The 19223-nt window shown below is 48.5% G+C and overlaps 1 protein-coding gene across 1 annotated transcript; it reads right to left on the bottom strand.

Moving 5' to 3' along the window:
- Nucleotides 1-841: 841 nt before the first annotated feature.
- Nucleotides 842-17713, bottom strand: LOC149364777 (putative methyltransferase DDB_G0268948). The gene is made up of 7 exons (XM_089574710.1): nt 17494-17713; nt 6630-6805; nt 4987-5147; nt 3983-4181; nt 3078-3184; nt 2133-2267; nt 842-1042 (listed from the first exon to the last, which is right to left on the bottom strand). Exons 1-7 carry the CDS (start codon nt 17633-17635, stop codon nt 955-957), a joined length of 1008 nt encoding a protein of 335 aa, XP_089430836.1. The 5' UTR covers nt 17636-17713; the 3' UTR covers nt 842-954.
- Between the last annotated feature and the right edge of the window lie 1510 nt (nt 17714-19223).

Genomic DNA, 19223 nt, shown 5'->3' with positions numbered 1-19223 from the left:
CCGCTACAAGCGCTTGCCTGTTATTTTGTGAGCTTGCTCTGAGGTTTGTATAGGGCCATCGTCCACCCTGGTTGTTCCAAGATCCAACTCTACGTCGGAACCACTGGTCTGGGTTCTAGCGTGTCCTCCCCGTGGTGACGGAACTAAGCAAATACTTATATATTTGGGGGCGCACACATAATTCCCATTCTACAGCCTAGCGGACTCGTTTCAAATGGCATGGCCGCAAGCATCATCATCATCGAGCACACGCCATTGGTCTGAAGGCGCTCAATAGAAATTGCTGCTTGAATTCAGACCAAAGCGTAACAGGCTACGTAGTTCCTGAAGATTTATCATGGAGGTTCACCATCCATCGAAGACACAGACTGCAAAATATGCCCATTGTAAATGTCTAGTGCACATTAAGGCCATTGCTCTGAATTTATTTATCAAGTGTATCACATTCCTTGAATACGTCTTCCGTGCTTAATCTGGTCTTTCGTATGTTTTTAACGAAGGTTTTGTTTATTTGGGATGAATACGCTTCTTTACAATACGGCTTGTATCCGAGCAGTATTTTTCGCATCCAGCCTACTAGGGAGAAATGCACATTTTATCTGTATCCATTCAGCATCGCTTCTGTCGACAGAAAGCTGGTGTCGTCAGCTCCCCTCACTAAGCTTATCATCTGCTGATTCCCATGAAGGCCAAACGCAAGGCATTCATCCAACAATGCCCCTACAACTTCCTCCTTCTGAGCAGCGCAACGTTCCAGAAGGAAACCACTTCCGCTCGCTTTAGCAGCGTTCCAGATATTAGCAATAGACCGTTCAGCAGTAGCAAGAAAGCGAGCCCTGCATTTCAAGCAATTATTCGGTTTATTCTCGCGTTTTCCACGCTTTCCATACGTGCTTTAACTCCTTAAATACACTTTTTGTAAAAAAAAAAATTGAACATTTTGATCGAAGTGGGTCACTTTCGGAGCAGGATGTAAGATGCTCTGTAGGCTACTTTTAGTTCCGGATCGCTTTCACCAGGCTTCCCCAGACCCGATCGGATCCTGAAACGAGAAGTACACAAAGCGCTACATATTACACGGATGGCGCATAGCATACCAAAGCGCGCACATGAATTGCATAGCTCGTTTACAAGTCTCGGCACTGGCACGTTAGCATGACCTTAACTCGCACCCTGCTGAGACAACAACGGCGTATTTTCCATTTGAATGGCGTGTCACGGTGCTGCCCCCCCCCCCCCCCCCCCCCCTCCCTTTTTTTTTTTCATCTCACTCGCGCACTCCAAGTCCATGGACCGTTAATTATGGAAGGCAGCAGTGTACCGCCGGGATCACTTGCACGTTCCACAACGAGTACTTCCGCAAGAGCTTGCCTTGGTCGCGCTAAGTGCCCGATGAAATTCAGTATTTGCCAAAAATCGGAGGGCGACAAGCTTTGGCCCATGCCATGAAGCCCGAGCCACCATCTGAGAGACAGTAACTCACGATTTTTTTATTACCTTCCCTGAAAGCCGACAATGCTTTGTACTCCAAACTGGGTCATGGAAGAGAAGCCTGCATGCCTTTAGTACTACCGGTGCTGACCTGAGCAGACGACACTTCAGCTGACGTGGAAAAGCAAACCTGAAGCATCCCTGGATAACCCTCAACGCTCTGAATTACCTGTTTTGTGGTAGCAAGTATGGAAAATTCCGCCATTCTCTTCAATGTTATTATCTCAAGTGAGCGCAACGGCTCGCAGACAGTTGACTATAATTGGTTACGAGGATTTCGGTAAGGCGCAATAGCTGTCTGACTCTCGGTAGGCACCTCGGCCAGCTTATTGGGAAAATTCGCACTCCCCAGAACCAAAAATACTAAAAATGATGGTCGCTCTCCCTCCGCCTTCTGGTCGCATCTGGATCACCACCTGGACTTGATAAACAAAGCGACCGTGGTTTCCGGCCGTTTAGTAGAAAGCCTGCCAGTTTTTGCTTTTTGCACCCAGGTCACCGACCGGCCCCGCTGCATAACTGCCTCGGTACCAAAGCAGCCAGCACCTGACCTAAACAGCCTGTCTGCTTTCATATCGCTTGCAGCGCCGGTCTTACTCCGAAAGCCACTAGGAACACCGCGCTCCTAAACGCGCACTTACCTGGCCTCGAGTCTCTCCACCGCTTCTTTGGCGCGCTGCGGTTCCTTCTCCGCCATTCGTATTGCGAAGCTCCATGTCTTCACCAACGCCACAACGGCCGAAAGCGTTGTCTTTTCGATCACGTCGAAATTTTTTCTGGACAGAAAAAGAAAGAATACAAGCCCCATAAGTTATTAGGTGTGTTTTTTCCCGCCCCGAAGAGGCGATGAAAAGCACCGTAGGAGACGGACTTTTAATAAAAGCTCCGGCGCTAAATAATATCGCGCCAAGTGTGCTTTTACATTTGGTCTCCTATGAGCCAGAAGGCGGAAGACTGTAGGGGACGGTACGACCAGGAACTCAGCTACGCCCTTGCTATCAAAAATCGGCGTTCACTTAGTTTAGAGCCTCACTTAATAGAAAACAATAATAAACACATAATAGAGCCAGTAACAATGTGATGCGTTCGGCGTCTTCTATCATTCCCTGCCATTTTTATCATAAAATTTTTCATGGAGAGACACGTAGCGCCTTTGCAAAAAGTAACCGGGCAAAGGTGGTTTGTTTCTTGGCCACGCAGTGAAGCACTTAATTATGGCAGCCATTAAGCTCTGAATCAGCGTAAAGTAAGGTGAACTCTTGACCTCGCGTTCTGGCACCTTTCGGTCTTTAGGGGGGCCGTAAAGGCTCCGTTGTGCGGTTGAGAAGCAAAAACCTGTTGCTCGGTTACTTCTGGCAAAGGCGGTACCTCCACTGTCTCAATGAACTGAACTGTGAAAGCTGTGTGGTCACGTGTCAACCGCCGCATAGAAGCAAGCCATAAATCGCTGCTCTCATGCACCTCTGCTAGTGTGAAGTTTCAAATACTCGGTAACTCTTTGAACTACAAAAAATTGCTTTTTTCTTCATTGCGCAGTTCCGCTTCTCGGAATTGAGCGAGACAAATGTGCACCATAGGCAACTTACGTCCGAGCGTCCTTGAAGGGCCACTTGGAGAAATCTGTGCGCTCGTAGCCGTACGTCCAGAAGTCATGCTGAGAGGTTAGGTAGCCTTCAAATTCTTTGTACCGAAACTGCAGGGGTAAAAAAGATAAACATTGAAACGTTGTCAAAACTCTGAGAGATGCTATCCCTGAAAGCAAACTTGGCTCCTAATTCTCTCCGATGCTGTCACACTCGACATGCTCAGAATACCATTACATATGCATCAGCTCGTGACAATGCACTTGTGACTTGTGGTTTCTGCGCGGCTGTGAATGACAATAAGTGCAGGTACAGGCAGTTTAAACGGGAACGTCTAAGTGGCATGCAAGCAACATGAGTAAGGAGCATTTTAAGAGTAGGTCTTATGTGGACGAATGACTCTAATTTCTTTTTAAAGCTGCCCGATGCACCAAAAAAATTTTTAAAATCGGCCCTTGAAAACAAACTTTGTGTGTGCTTCTAGCTGCATATTACACCTTCCTGCCCAGAACTATACTTTTGTCATGCCACCCACACACGAACACATTACCCATTTATCTTTCACGAGGGGAAAAAAATCCACGATAGTCGAATGGTGCATGGACACTTAAGAGACACATACGAGACTATGGGAGGCGCCGTAGTGAAGGGCTCCAGATTAATTTCGACTAGCTGCAGTTCTTAAACATGCGCCGACAGTGCAAAGCACACGGGCGAGTTTGCATTTCTTCTCCTTCGAAATATGTCCGCTGCAGCCGGGATTCGATTCCGCGTCCGTAGTCTCTATCATCAGCCGAATGCCGAAAACTGACCGGAGTCAAGAAGCTCCCTACAAAGAGAAAACAACGGCAGAGACCCTAGTCGTCCCCACGGTGCAGTCATGAGTATCCGGATAGAGTGCAGGGCACCTCTTGTAGGCAGTCCTCCAGGCCCGGTTCGGCGACGGCGCGTAGCCGGTAGAGCGACGGGCAGAACACTCCGCCGTCCGCCAGCACCCGGCGCACCTCGGCGAAGAAGGATTCCCAGCGGAACCAGTGCAGAGCGTTCACCGTCACCACCAGCGCCACGGAGCCGGCGTCGAAGGGCAGCGACTCCGCTTTGGCCACCCTGCGCTCGACGCGACGCGCGCGCCCTCCAGTAACCGTCAAAGAAGGTGACTATAATGCCGTTATTCGTTCCGAGAGAGTGGATTCGTTACCAAAATTGACATATCACCTACACGTAATCATACAGCAACAAGGCACGAAAACGAAGTTCCTTGATAGTAAACGCGTTTCTTTCCTGCCGCCGTTCTTCTGTGGCGAGTTTATTCGTCTCAGGCCCAAACCCACGACAGACACCTGTCTTGTCTTGAGCAGCGGCTCCGCCGACTGAGGTATAGTCGGATACAGCTTAAGTATGCAATGAAGCTCCACTCACATTCAGGACCATCTCACAGAATTCCTCCACGACAAAAAAAGTTGTCTGCTGTTAAAACGTTTCTTGTTACCTAGACAAGTAGGCAACCATCGGAAGAAACCAGAATCTCTATAATTTTGATGCGTCTGGCTTGTTTAACACAATAAAAGGTTAAACAACGGATTTCGTCTACTGTGGTCATAGGTCAGCGGAGTAACACACGACACCACGGCTCATGGCCCATTGTTATCAACTGCTGTTTTTCTTAAGTTGTATCCTACTACAAGTGCTGGAATCTTGTCTAACTTGTTTGATAGAGCGACTACACTAGACAGGCGGCGGTGGCAGGTTCCAGATTTTGGCCTGGATATCTTTTCTTCTTGAACTGCGGAGTTTATAATAGAAAAACTTAAGGGAGCCCGCGAACTCGAGCAAAGTAACATAACCACTAAGCCAGCAGTGCTGGTAATCAGGTGTTGCCTTTCTCACTGTCCTGGAGTGCACAGTTGCTCACTCGAAGCTCGCGTTCTTGGCGGTGCAGGAAGTTCGGGCTATGGAGATCTGCGTCTCGCTGATGTCGGTGCCCACGACCTTCTTGAAATGCGGACAAAACAGCTCCGTGCTCTGTCCGGGTCCGCACCCGACGTCGACGCACACGCCATCCTTGCACGAAACCTGCCCCGCAGTCATAAACAGAAAGAAAAAAATGCAGCGAAAAGGACGAGTAAATCTTCTAGACTACGCCTTCGCTTGCGTACTGCGTCTTAACTTTCAGCTCCGCTCAACACTCTTTCTTTTAGCACACATTTAGCTCGTCACACTCGAAATGTTCCAATCGATACTATATATAACTGAATATCTCGGTACTCGTCAAGGCGCACACGTGCACTTTCTACTGAAGATAAAACAAGGCATCCGTCCTATAGCGATCTGAGACGCATTGTAAATTATTACTGTGGAAGCTGTAAATAGATAACTGACGGGATCGAGGCCAAGTGCTCGAGAATCCCGAGTAAAACGCACACCTGAAATGGCACTAACACTGGTACAGTCATGGGCAACAGTTAATGGGAAGTGAGTTCGCGTGGGAAAAAAAAAATATTTCTGCGTGTTGAGGCAAAGCGGGTCAGTGGAAAGCATAGAAACGTGACGGGATACGCGTGCTTTATCGGATGAAACGAATGCCAACCGAATGCTCACCGAGTCAGCCCAGAAGTAATTTTTGTTCCGCAAATCGGCATCCCGTCAACTTCTGTCCGTGAATGTGCGCCTTGTTTGGCCAGTTTAAGCGAATGCTCTGTGAACTGCGGCAAACGTCCGCCGAAACTCGTGTGCTGCGCCGTGTTTCAGGAAATGTTGCCGCTGGTTCTCTTTATTGGTAGAAACTTGGATAATAGGAGTCAGAAGGAAAAGGCCACACGGATCTTTAACTAAGTTGCTCAGCAGGAAAGCTTATCCATGCTGCCAATAGGTTGACGTGAGACGCAGTTCGGGCAAATTAAAAGTATTGTGGACCGGCCAATGGACGCGCCAGAGTTTCGTACAGCTCCGAAAATCAATACACTGCTGCACCAGACAGGCTATCGTAGGCTAAACCTCGGTGAGAAATTGACACGATGGTTTATTCGACACGCAGTGTACCTCAGTTCAACTATACCTTGTGCCGCGCCAGTGACAGCCCTGAAACTGTTGACACCGTAATATCGGTTTTCCCGACGTACGCGCCACGGAGATGATTACTGACAGCTTCGTTGGCGCGCTGTGACTGTAGGCCGTTACCTCGTAATCTTGTCCAGGGGCCCTTGAAGTCTCTCCAGGCAGTTCGGGCGTTCCTCCTCTTCCTAAGCAGCGAGGATCGCGACTAGCGACTGTAGTAGGTTGCATTGATGCTGCGTTTCTACGCACTTCTGTTCTGACAACATTCGAACCCAACGCAGAGCTCTCTCTCTCCGCTCCCCACTCCCCCACTCTGAGCAGCTGGCCACAGATCTATAGCCAGGACCGAGCCCTATCAACTTCCGTTTCTTGTGGCCGCGTGTAGCACGAGCATACTTATTTACTTAGCAATATTGTGAGCCTTGACAGGCTCATAGTTATATCGCTATATAAAACAGAGGAACAGGAAAACAGAGGAAGCCAGAGGCCGCGTGCCCATACCGTTTCGTTGGCGTACTCAACGATGTCGGCCACCATGGAGGGAGGGATGATGGGCCTTGACATCTTGTACTGGGCCGATAGGTCCCCTCCCACGAAGCAGCGTCTGTAGGATTCCTCCAGGCTGCCTGCGGGCCGTTCGCCATAACCGTGCAGCGTCGTAGCGGCATCCGACATTCCTGTGGCCGAGTCGAGAAACCCCGGTCGCACTAAGAGTTTGTTTTTGTTTTTCCGGAGAAATGCGAGGTTTGATTTGAACACGATTGGTTTTCTCCAATCACTTAAATGGGGGGATATGGGAGAGGTCTTTGTCTTGTAGTGAGAAGAATGGCCTGAGGGGCGAGTTGGTGCATGATGAAATGAACGGCGGCGCAACAAGAAGAACACAACAAGAGAGGGGACACGTGGTGCGCATGTGGTGTCCCCTCTCTTGTTGTGTTCTTCTTGTTGCGCCGCCGTTCATTTCGTCTTGTAGTGAACGTAGTTAGGGTGATTATGGTGACGGTTTTGTCATATTGAATCAAGGCATCCTTTATAAAAATCATTTTTGTATTTCTGGTAATGCCATATTACTTACTCAATGGAACTTCAATGGACACACGGAGCTGTACTGAAGGTAGTCAATACCTTATTGAATACTGAAGGTATTCAATGAGTTATATATTGCCTTATGTTCAATACATTGGTAACTGAGAAGATGGCATTGTATTTATGTTGAATTCATAATGTCTCGCGACAATACATATCGCAATTATACGAAACGTTTTGCCGCCGGCCAGGACACTCAAGACCACAAAGATGAACATTAGCGCTGAAGGCAGAACGTTAAAGTAACTCAACAGGATAGATAGTAACATTAGTTAAAGTAACATTTATGGAATATGTACTTAAAGAATTAAAACATTGCTCCGACGTGAAAACACTTCGGCAGGTCTGGCTCGGGCTCAGTAAAATAATAATGTAGCGGGCCCGGCCCGGGCCCGGGCTTGAAGCCGCGGGCCCAGGTCGGACTCGAGCTTTGAGTCTCGGGCAGGGGCCCGCCTAGGGCCTCAGAATGCGGTCCGTGCAGTGCTCTACTCGTGACGTCCTTAGCGAGAAGAACGAGTTGCCCACTTTCTGAAGTGAATAGAAGCGTAGCGATGCATCTAGGATCCGCTCCCAAAAATATATGTCGATGCATGCATTGTACCTGCGAAGTCGGCCGTTGACGGCGACATGTGCATTTCTTTTCCTGGTCTTTTCTAGCTTATAACAGCTCCGTTTTCGGTGCGAGCGTTCTCTTTCTGAATAGAACGTGGCACTGTATCGATACAGCTAATTTTTATTACTCATGAGTGCCCGCTTAACATATATTTATCGTAGTAAATGACACAGCTCCAAGAAGAGACAGTGTGGTTACCGCTACCATTAAACACGCAACCTAACCTTGCAGCGCTGGTTAATCATACCAGCGGCACTGCAGATGTACATGCATTTTTGTTATTGCTTTTTTTTTCTGGTTTACAGTGCATATGCCTAGGTCCAAGGTGCATAGGTTTACAGCGCATAGGTCCCAGGTGTTTGATACTGGTAGAATATAGCCCGCATATGGGTATGACGCGATAGTCCATGTGCAGAGTAAGCGGCCGTGAAACTAATAAGTCTTTCAGGCTTTTAGACTTCCTCGAAAGGTTTCGAAACAGCTTGCAGCGACTGCTTTAGCAAGTTACGTCATGTAATTGTTGCCACACCACACAGTTTACTTACATTCACGAATACGTGCGCGGATTTGACGTGCTTAACGTCCCCAGCAGAGCAGTATTTCCCCTGGAAACTATTCGCCTTGAATACAATGGGCCACCACAAAGCCTTAGACGAGGCATAAGAAAAACTGTTTGAACCGACCAATCAATGTTTACTGTTCGATCGGCCGATCGAGTGTACACCCAGTGGATATTTAAGCGACGGTGGTTGTGGATCCGCGGGCGCGGATGGAACGGTCTCCTACTGCGCACTCTCAAATCCGCAGGATCACAATAATTATGCTCAGGAGAGCAAGCTGCCGGGCTAGTTGGTGAAGCATGTTAAATAGAATTCAGCGCAAAAAAAGAGACACACAGACGTTCACGAGCGCTAACTACCAACTGTTTATTCATGCTGAAGTACAGGGTATATATAGGAAGGGAATGAAGAGCATGCGCGTAGAGAGGTACTGATAATGCACATCCGTCAAGCAAACGAGTTAATCAAAAAACGAATCTAAAAAGGCACATTCAGATGAGTATATGTGTACCGACGTGTCACTGACACACCGTTCGGACAGCTTTCTGATATAATAAGCTTTTAAAACGAGCCTTGCCTTATCATTACCGCTCTTGCCAAGAATTGTGGTCTTCTCTAATCCCGCCCTACATTTACACGAAGCAAGGTGCCGCACAAGATTCACATTCGTGTCGTTATTTTCTATGTGTTTGGCGTGCTCCCGTAGCCGGTCATTAATACAGCGGCCAGTTTGGCCAACGTATGAAGCCCCACATGAGAGGGGGATGCAGTACACCACACCTATTGCACATTTGGCGTAGGCGATCCCATGTTTTTTGTTGCAGCCCCTGCCGGCACAACCAGTGATGAGAGGGCATAGCTTGGACAGCTTGTTTGGAGCAGAGTACACCAAGGGCACGTGGTGCCTGCCAGCCACTTTTTTGAGGTTGTGAGAGAGTTGGTGTACATAAGGGACCACCACCGGCTTAGAAGAAGGGGTTTCATGTCTTTTCTGGGCGCCTTTCTGCAAGAGGGTTTCGGCAACAGCTGAAATGACCGGGCCAGGGAAGCCTGCTGCTGAAAGTCGCGAAACCTGATCGTTCAAACTCTGTAGCATTTTATGTGGGCAGGATTATGCTGTTGTGAATATTTGCTGCCTTGACCCTTCATGGTAGCCAGTCGCCACTTCAATAAAAGCTGCAAAAGTCTGCATCTTCGATAAGGAAGGGGGTGCGGCTCCTACTAAAAGTTTCGTCGTCATTCCTCCAGCTTTGATAGTCACCCCACCGACCTTGCAGGTTCCGAGGTACTTTTTCAGGGTAGTCGTGGGCAGCCGTCAACCCTCCAGATCTCTTCACTTGCCGCCCACTTCCACTACAGGTGAGTTAATTCCCGAAGTGTGTGTAGGTCTCCGTAAACGTTTGCCTGATCGACGTAGAGGCATCATCTACAGATGGGTCTTGGAAAGTGGCTCAATTTAGTGCGCCGTATCGCAGGCTAGCGAACGCAGCCGTGGCTCCAAGGGCGGTACGGAAAACAGCGGGAGCAGGAACCTTTTATATCTCATCACACGAAAGCCAGGCTGGAACCGACCGGTACAGCGGCGACCGCACCCTTCACAACTAGAGCCGCACGCACGTATGCCTATGGGCGACCATAGTTTATCTCCATCATCACCATTCAGCGGCAGTGTCCCGCAAGCGCGCTTACGCTTCATTGCATTGACTTCTGCCCAGCGGGCGGCGGCTTTACTAATCGATATGCATGAAACAGCCCATTTAACCACGCCCACAGCATTCTCCCGTGTCATCTGGAATACATTTGGTTAGCGCTTCCCATAGAGTTAATATAATGAGCTTCCATTACTTCGTCTCCGAGACTCTGTATAATATTGGCTTTGCCAACATGCCGGAATATTCGAGGACAGGCCCGTTGCAGCACAACCAAAGCCTGCGATAGTCGGCCACGTGTAGGTACAGTGCGTTACTGACGAACTTCCCCAGATATTTTTTTCTGACAAGTTAGAGAACGAGTTCTCCTCAGAAAAGCAAAGCTACCAACGGTGACACCTTGAACGGGGCAATAAATGTCGAAGGATGACAGCCGATTCGAAAAGTGAACAAAACAAAGAACAGGGCTGACAGCATTCGGAGTACCTGTAGAACCACGGCGACTGCCTTTAAGAATACCCCTTGGCGGGCCCTGGCGTGCTTTCAATGTCACTTTTTTGCAGTTCAACGCTCATCCCAAAATGCCTTCGTCACCGGCCGGACCGTTCAAGGCATCTATCAGCCGTGGCTACAGTCGCATCATTTACGTTTGCGCCAGAGTTACATGAAATCCCTGCAGAGAATTCCGGCCTGCACTTCAGCGACCTCAATCCCACACAGCGTGCGATGCTTTTGTGGGCTGAAGCGGCAGGTCTGGCAGGACATTCCGAGTGCCAGGAAGTCGGCAGCTCGGCAGCAAGCCAAGCTACCGGTGTGGCAGCTGTCACCGCCGAGCCACTGCTACGATTGATGAGTAGAGACTGGTACATGCGGACATATTTAAATTCTGTAATAATAGTCCTCGTAGCACTGGTTATGCACCCCAGCGTCCTGGTACGTTTACGAAGCGAACACGCCGAGCGGTGCGTTTGCTAACGTGGAGACTCGTGCAACATTGGCTAGCCGGGAGTGTTTTCCTCGTCGCATGAGCGTGCCGAGGCATGAATTTCGCCGAAGGAGCACTTAGAGGGTCACTTGCAATACTTCTGCTGCTCCGCACTTGTAAATCGAGACGAGTCAAAAATGAAACTATGCGGGCACGCAAACCGCATAGCCCCGAAACATATCGAAACCACCGAGATTCAGCTGGTGGCCTGTGGCGCCGCCAAGTACAGGTTTTATTTGGCTTCCAACATTCAGGTTGTCTTTTTCCAGGCTTCTTTGTGTTCTAAATGTGCTTGAGAACAAAACTTACTTCCTTCGTTCATGCAGGTTTGTAACCCTCAGAGATCTGTGGTTATTTTCAGTTATTTCATCATCGCGCTTGTACGCAAGCGCGATGGCCTTTACCTTCGAAGCAATCGCGGTGCTCAAACCAGTTCCAGGAGTGGAGCAGCTAGGTATACATCTTTCCAGTGCGTCCGCGGCTTTTCCCATTCACTTTGCAAATATGCAGCACGAGTTCTTGTCTGGCTTGCACTCGAAGTGTAGCTGAAATGCAGAAAGATGGCGGCGGCCATGCTCAGGTTGGTCGGACGAGTACAAAAGCAGTATGAATGAAACGATGGCAGTTCTTTCGTGAAAGGAGCAGGCGCGTAGCTGTCCCTGGCGTCTGGATTTTAAACCTGAGCATTCACTTGAAGTCCCGTGGGCAGCATTTCGGCGCATATTTGCACATCATATACGTCTAATACATGGAGCGACTTTTATTTCCAGGGAAAGTGCTATTTTCTGGGGCTGGTTCATGGCAACACTTCATTGCAATTTGCTGCTTGAAAATTCTTAAAGTGGTTAGGGAAGTTGGTGGCACCTGATGTGGGCGGCACACAGCTGGCTGCAATTTGGTGGCGATGCCAAGGCTTTTTAAAACTAAAATTAAAATTGGGAAGCGTATTCGACAATTCCAAAGGAGGCGCTTCACTTTTAGAAGCTAGGGTTGGTGGCCTAGGACGAAGTACCATCAGCAAAAATTTGACACCACAGATATTGGCTGCATATAAGATAGAGAAACACAAGGGCGTCCGCAGAACTTTTTCCAGGGGGGGGGGGGGGGGGGGGGCACCCGATGGCCGGGTATGGGGGAGGCGGTAGGAAAGCACCAAAAAGGAACTATTTCTGGTCTAAACTGTGCACATGAAACAAAAATTAGAAACAGCAAATTAGTGCTAGGCTTGGAGAACAAACATTGGAATTTATTATGAACAAATAATTGAACTCAAAAAGCAAAATCCGATAAGTTAATATCGCCTAAGTATGCTAATCAAGCTGTCATGCTTGGCTGTGTTCTACTAGTGCATAAATAATATCCGTAAATCCAGGGGGGGGGGGGGCGCAACCCCCTCCCCCCTTGGCCCCCCTTTCGGACGCCCATGGAGAAACAATAGATCATACTCTTATCCAGCGTAAGGTCCTCCAGCCCTCAGAACACAAGGCCGTCAGGCCACCTTAGACATCCGGATGCACTGAACTTTAGAAATATCCAAGGCGTGCTCAAATTTCAAAAAGTAGAAGCAGGTATGAGAGCCGATGAAAGGATAGGTGGAGAAGGTCAAGCGGGAAGTTTAGACGGGGAAGGAGAAAATTGGCAGTTAAGACGAAGAAATTTCGCACGCTATAATTTGATAGCTGGGTGACAATTATCACTACCTCGATACAAAGGAAATGAGCTGCCGCGGTGGCTCAGTGGTTATGGTGCTCGGCTGCTGACCCGAAAGACGCGGGTTCGATCCCGGCCGCGGCGGTTGAATTTCTTTGGAGGAGAAATTTAGAGGCCCGTGTACTGTGCGATGTCAGTGCACGTTAAAGAACCCCAGGTGGTCGAAATTTCCGGAGCCCTCCACTACGGCGTCTCTCATAGTCTGTCGCTTTCACCGCGGTCGCTTTGGCACGTTAAACCCCATAAAACCAAATCAAACCAAACCAAAGGCAATGATATTAATTACCTATGTATAAACGCTACAGCGCGCAGAATACTAGGACTGCACTCGATCACTCATTCTGGCAGCAACCAGTGCCGAGCTGCACTTAAACTGCCTGAACCGGCGCTGCACTCATGGTACTGCCATGGAAAATAACGGAGCTGGTGCAGTTCCAACAAACACCTTTGTTCCACACAACATGCCCCGGTGCTGCCCTCTTGTGTGATACGCATGGACCAACGAGATGTTCACCTCGCCGCTGTCCGCAAGGTGGGGAGAGCTGCCCCTGTGGAATATGGTGACTCGACACAGCTGCATTGAGGCACACTATTCTGCAGCTGGTAGGCTCCTATAATGTCTCAAAAGCAGCGATTCGTTGACAGCCGTTCTTTTTTTTTTTTACACTGATTTAATACTTTGTTTTATATTCTTCGTGAAACGACACACATCGCCAGCCTACGCGCTGACACCCCAAAAGTGCATGCTGCTTACATCTGGCGGTTACAACTCAACGTTTTTGCTTTAACCCTTACCGCAGTTAGGCATCTTCTCTACTAATCACAGATGTTTGTTGTGTTTTCTAACAGCACACGCATGCGATCCCTCGTCCAGCGTTGTAAACTTGCCTGCGTGCGAATGCTCTGTCGCGTACTGGATTGCTTGCTGCGAAGGAGACGCCGGTTCGATGCAATGCGCAGGTCAGAAGGCTAAACGGGCAACTGTAGGCAACTGCGGCTGCGAACGCCATCTATCAGACATTGCTAGCTGTTTCGTCATGCGTTTCGTACGGGACGTCAGTTCCTCCGCATAGGAGGAATATGAGAGGCAGAGTAGTGATATTATGGACAGCACAAGAACTGGCAGGCCGGCCAATTGGCGCGATCCGTTGCGAAGTGCGTGCACAGACTAGACGGCGATGGACGTAGACTCACCGCTACATCTGACGGACAAGTAAACAGTGACAAAAAAAGAAAAACGACATCATAAAATCACCACCACAGAGAGAAATAGAGAGAGAGAGAGTGCATGTACAGGGCAGATATCTGCTCCAGCGGGTACTTGAGATTGTCGCAGTGACCGTCTTCTCGGTCGGCACTAAATAGACTTGACTGTCTTGGTGATCTTACAAATCCATTATTCCTTTTGCATCTCCACTTACTCCTATGACTGGATTTCAAATCACCTTTAGCTGTGAGCCGCCGCGGTGGCTCAGTGGATATATGGTGCTCTGCTGCTGACCCAAAAGAGGGCAGTTCGATCCCGGCCGCGGTGGTCGCATTTCGATGAAGGCGAAATGCTAGAGGCCCTCTGTACTGTGCAATGACATCGCACAGTACACAACTACAAGTGGTCGAAATTATCCAGAGCCCTCCATTACGGCGTCCCTCATGAGTGGAACGTTAAACCACATACCAAACCAAACCTTTAGCTGCGAGCGTTGCGACTAACTGTTCTGAGCTTCCTTCGGTGTCCAGGGTCCGCTTACTCTGTTTATCTGCTTCGCTATATTCATGCATTCTCGTGTTTCTACCATGCGGATATCGGGAACTCGCGAACCAGAGGCGAGTTTCGATTGTACGCTCGAGATAAAGAAAGCCTTTTATTCTCCATGAAAGGCCTGGAGAATTGGGCACAGGAGGAGAGCAATGCGATAATACGTTGTCTAAAAAACGTGCTTCGCCCCGACGCAACTTGTCTCGCCGAGTTGCCTCATGACCGTTGATGCCAGCACAATTCACTACGGAGATGTGTCGACGGCTGCAGCGGTCTTTTCTCTCTAATTAGCGAGACCCGAATTTAGCTTGAGAGGGGCCGGCGAAAAAAAAAATGCACGGAAATATTCACCGGCCATCCTCACGCGACGTCATTGTGATGTCGGTTTTACTTGCCCTTTTCGGCTGACAGAATCTTTGTTCTGCAAGTCCAGAATTTCATTTTCAGTTTATTTCATCGACTAAGTAGGCTTTGCAGAAGGCGAAATTCACCGACATTACAGTTGCCACCATTTTGTTTTGCGTATGAGGAGCACGGCGCAAGGTAGCCTCGAGTGTCTGATCAGTGTACTGTCACCAGCAGCTCTGGCCTGCATCACTGAAGCTGCGCGCTGTACGGCAAAATGGTACATGTGACGCCACATGTATATGTCCTAAAACGAAAGGCATGGGGACCTGTAATTGCTGCTTTTCTTTCTTACAAGTCTAGGATTTATCAATTGCAGAGTAACTCACAGCCTTCCTATTTGATTACTAGTTTCCCTTTTTTCTGCATTTTATGCAACAGATCATCGTCAAACCCACAGCTTTTTTTTTTTTTTTGCAGACGTGTGCAGCGCATGATTGCATACGTTTCAACTGTTCCTATACAGCTGCAGTTCAACCCAGTTGACCCCGTTACTGCGTTCTAACTGCACTGACATACAGATAAGCTAAAATTGATAGTTTTGTTGTGCTCGCGCTTGACGGTATGTTAACGCGAGGTCACGCATAGGCATTTCATGCGACCTAATTTCAGCCAGGTCAGGCTTGAATGCGGCTATAACAGCGTATGGCATAAGCTCCTTTTATTTGTGTCCGCACGTGCACCTGTCCGCTCGGCGCACAGTCCCCATACCTTTTATTGTAGCTTCGCATACCACCTAGTAAATCGCGAACTATAATTATTACCTCTGTAACACCCTATTACGTGCAATAACGGCAGCACGAACGTCAATGATATTAGTTCCTCCTTAAAAATTATATTAAGGTGGTAGTTAGGGCTGGTTGGTAACACACGTCAAACAAAGATAGCGCACGGGCAGAACAGGGACAAGCAAGGACACACATGAGTTGATTGGAAGTTAGCGCTCGTGTGTGTCCTTGCTTGTCTCTCTTCTGCCCCCTGAGCTATTTTTGTTTAATAATTGTCATACCTTAAGCGTATCGCACCCGCCGTATTTCCTTACATATTTCTCAAGGCAAAGTTAGGCGGTCAGCTGCGAAAGATGCAGAAATGCTACAAGATAATTCAGTGCGAAAGTCAGACAGCCTTGAATTTATGTGAAGGTAATGAAATGACATTAAAATTTAGCTGTTCATTGGTTGTGGACGCTAGCTGACAGCGTGTGCCTGTGTAGTTGAGACATGCGCCGTGTGGCCTCCCTGCTATGCTGGCCTGTTCGCACATGCATTTTCGTCGGAAACGGCTCTTTCAATGGAAATGTCGCCAGGGACCGTTCTTCACTTCCGCGGCGGACAGGCTGCCTGGGCGAACGAGATAGCAAGCGCGAGCCGTTTAATCAGTCAGTTTCTATCGCAGGTGACTATCACAGCGCAACTTCGCGCGTAGGTTCTCCATGCTGTCTAAAAAATCGCTCAGCTTTCAGACGACGGTGCTTATTCCCACGTGACCATGCTGCAAAGTGCCCAGCTGTGTGTTCCGTGAAGCTCACCACCTGTGCCATTCAACGAAATACGACGGATCATTGAGCTCAGCTAGCAAGGTATGCTATACGGCGCGAAATTTTTCGCTACATTGGCCGTTATTAGATCATTCGCGCAGAGACACATGCATAACCTACGCACAAAATGTTGCCGCGATGGCGACTTGCCAAAGCAATTAATAATAAAAGTGCTTGCGCGCGCTACGATCGCTCGCCCAGACAGCCTGAATGACTACACCGCGAAAGTGGAAGAGCGGGCCCTTGCGGCTTTTCTGTCGAAAAAGTAGTGCCCGACGGGAATGTGTGGGTAATGCGCGTTTCTCGGCAACAGGAACGAGCCGTTAATTCTGCCTAGAGTTACCCATATACAGTAACTCTAGTTCTGCCTGCCACCGTACTCGTGGTCTCTCTCCACTTATACTGACGCCTATACGTTCCACACGCAGCTGCTACGCACCGACTGCCCGATTTCCGCCGAAGGTAATTTCGTCACTACGTTCTTTGTGCTACATAAAATAGTAGATCCAGTACATCCGTACTCGGTAGCGGTGTACGAAATGGCCGCAAAATCTCCACCTTGCTGAGTATTATGCGAGCGAACTACTTGCGATGAGCAGCGATTACGAGCCTTCAAGAATATTGCCTTGAGGGGCATTTATTGGTGAAATAACACTAACTGCAACAATCATATGGAGGTTTCGCTCCGTCGCTGACACAACTATCAGTGGCACAATAAGCTACATTTGAAATTCGCGCCTCCTGCGTCTTATCAGTGGAGCTATCTCAATGCGAATTCTCCTCAGAACCCCACGCCATGGCATAACGCCAATCCCCTTTCGGCTAGAGTCGATAACTTGCCGCTAAAGAGTCTTGAGCTCGCATATAATAAACATAACTATGCTGAACTAATTCACTATGGCATAACGAACCGTTTCGCATCAGGGAAATCAAACAGTCGGCTTTCTGTTCTTGAACTTGGAATATGCAGCTGACGTAGTAGCAGAAAAATTGACAAATTCGACGCTAACGTGAGACACAATTTAGTAAGCAGAAGTGACGAGTGAAGACAGGTCGGGTATTACCGTCGCGTGATGTTACGTTGTCGGCGACGTTCGACGAACGCAGCGAGTTCGCAAGCACAAACGAGCGCCGGCTGTTCCTCACACAGGTGAACCGCAGAAAACAGCTGGCAAGGCATGCCGACCTGAACATTGCTGAAACCATGTTAAATCTACGGCTGGAACTAAGAGCAGCAACGACGCCGGCGGCATGTTTGGATTGGCTTCGGATTGGATACCTTTCGTCTGATACGCAGTCGCGCTCTCGTTCGCGTATCGTTTCATGATACGTTCCTAATCTGTCAAAACTACATGATCATGGATGACCATGCGTACGATTCAAGCCCCAGTAAGATGGCTTTTGTTTGTTTATATAAACTGAAGCTGTTATACGGCGCGTTCGTACCGCGCAACGGGCGGGACTTTTAATTAAGTGTCGCACAGCTAGCAGAGGCTCAGATACCGGGTGGTGGGTAAATTGTGTTCATAGGTCTAGAGGCGCGCGGTGTCCTAGAAGCTCGTACAATCTTCAGTTACAGTGAACTAGCAATATTCTAGTTCACTGTACTTCAGTCTTGCTTCGCTTCTGCCTCTGTTCCATCTGCTCGCGACAGCGTTAGCGGCCCAGTTTGTGCCAGTACAGTGAAGTTCTTGGTTTTCCTTTCTCATTGTAATTGTAGCTACTTACGCGTTTGTCTGCAACATCTTTATATCTTTTATATACTTAATGCTGACAACGTTCTTCGGTTTTGGATGTAGCACCGAAATACGTCTCGAACACGTAAAGACCGCCGCAGATCCTGAACGCAAATATCAGCAAGAATTACCAGCTGAATAAGAAGGGGATGAGTAAATTTGACAAGCACTGTGATGTTTTGTACAGCAGTTGGCCTACTGATGTCCCTCGGAAGAAAAGTATGTAACTGTTGTAGCCTGCCAGTACTTATCTTATTACTTACGAAATTGCATAGGATAGTGTGGTTGAGGCTGGCTCTGCACAGAACCAATTGGGGATCAAATGCAGGGTTCTTAGTCCTGCAGTGAATGCAGACTCTCTGACTACAGTGATCCTAATAAGAGGCAGGTGCTAGATGCTATGCCTAATACCCAATACCTGGGGTTCACATATCCTGGCCCTGCAGTGAATGCATACTGGCTGACAGTGATCCTAATAAAAGGCAGGTGCTAGATGCTATGCCCAATACCCAATACATGCCGTTCACATATTTTTACCAAGCTAGTGTCAGGCAAAAAGCGGACATGTGGCTTCTGTATGACCCTCAAAAAAGCACTAGCCATAGTTAACTCAGAAGTTGCCTAAAACTGCACAACAATCATGCACGCATAAGCTGTGGACGTAGCAGGAGCAACTTATATTTGAATATACACAAAAGCACTCTATCACAAAAAATTGGAGGGAACACTCAAGGAGTGAACATGTCATACCCTTAGGGTGGATGCAATAGCATAATGGGGGTAATTCCCATATATGCAGAAGATAATTCTCTACTTGACATTCATACACACATGGGAGTCCTCAAATCCAGCCTGGCGCAGTGGTGCAGCGGTTAAGGGATGCACCACTGCCCTGCGATGGCAGGGGCTCCCAGCTGTGGGCCTTGTGTAGCCCAGGATGCTCTTCCAGGGCGACCAACCATTAATTTAATTGCCACCTGCCATGCTTGGCAGTTTGCCCACTTTCCGGTGGGCAGGTTGATGATGACACCGCAATAAGGTCACGTGTCCTAGGTGGC

This window comes from Amblyomma mixtum, chromosome 2 (genome assembly GCF_055824585.1).
Source record: "Amblyomma mixtum isolate Tamu chromosome 2, ASM5582458v1, whole genome shotgun sequence".
NCBI classification, from domain to species: Eukaryota; Metazoa; Arthropoda; class Arachnida; order Ixodida; family Ixodidae; genus Amblyomma; species Amblyomma mixtum.
Note: the sequence above shows the minus strand (reverse complement) of the source record. Positions and strands in the feature narration are given on the sequence as shown.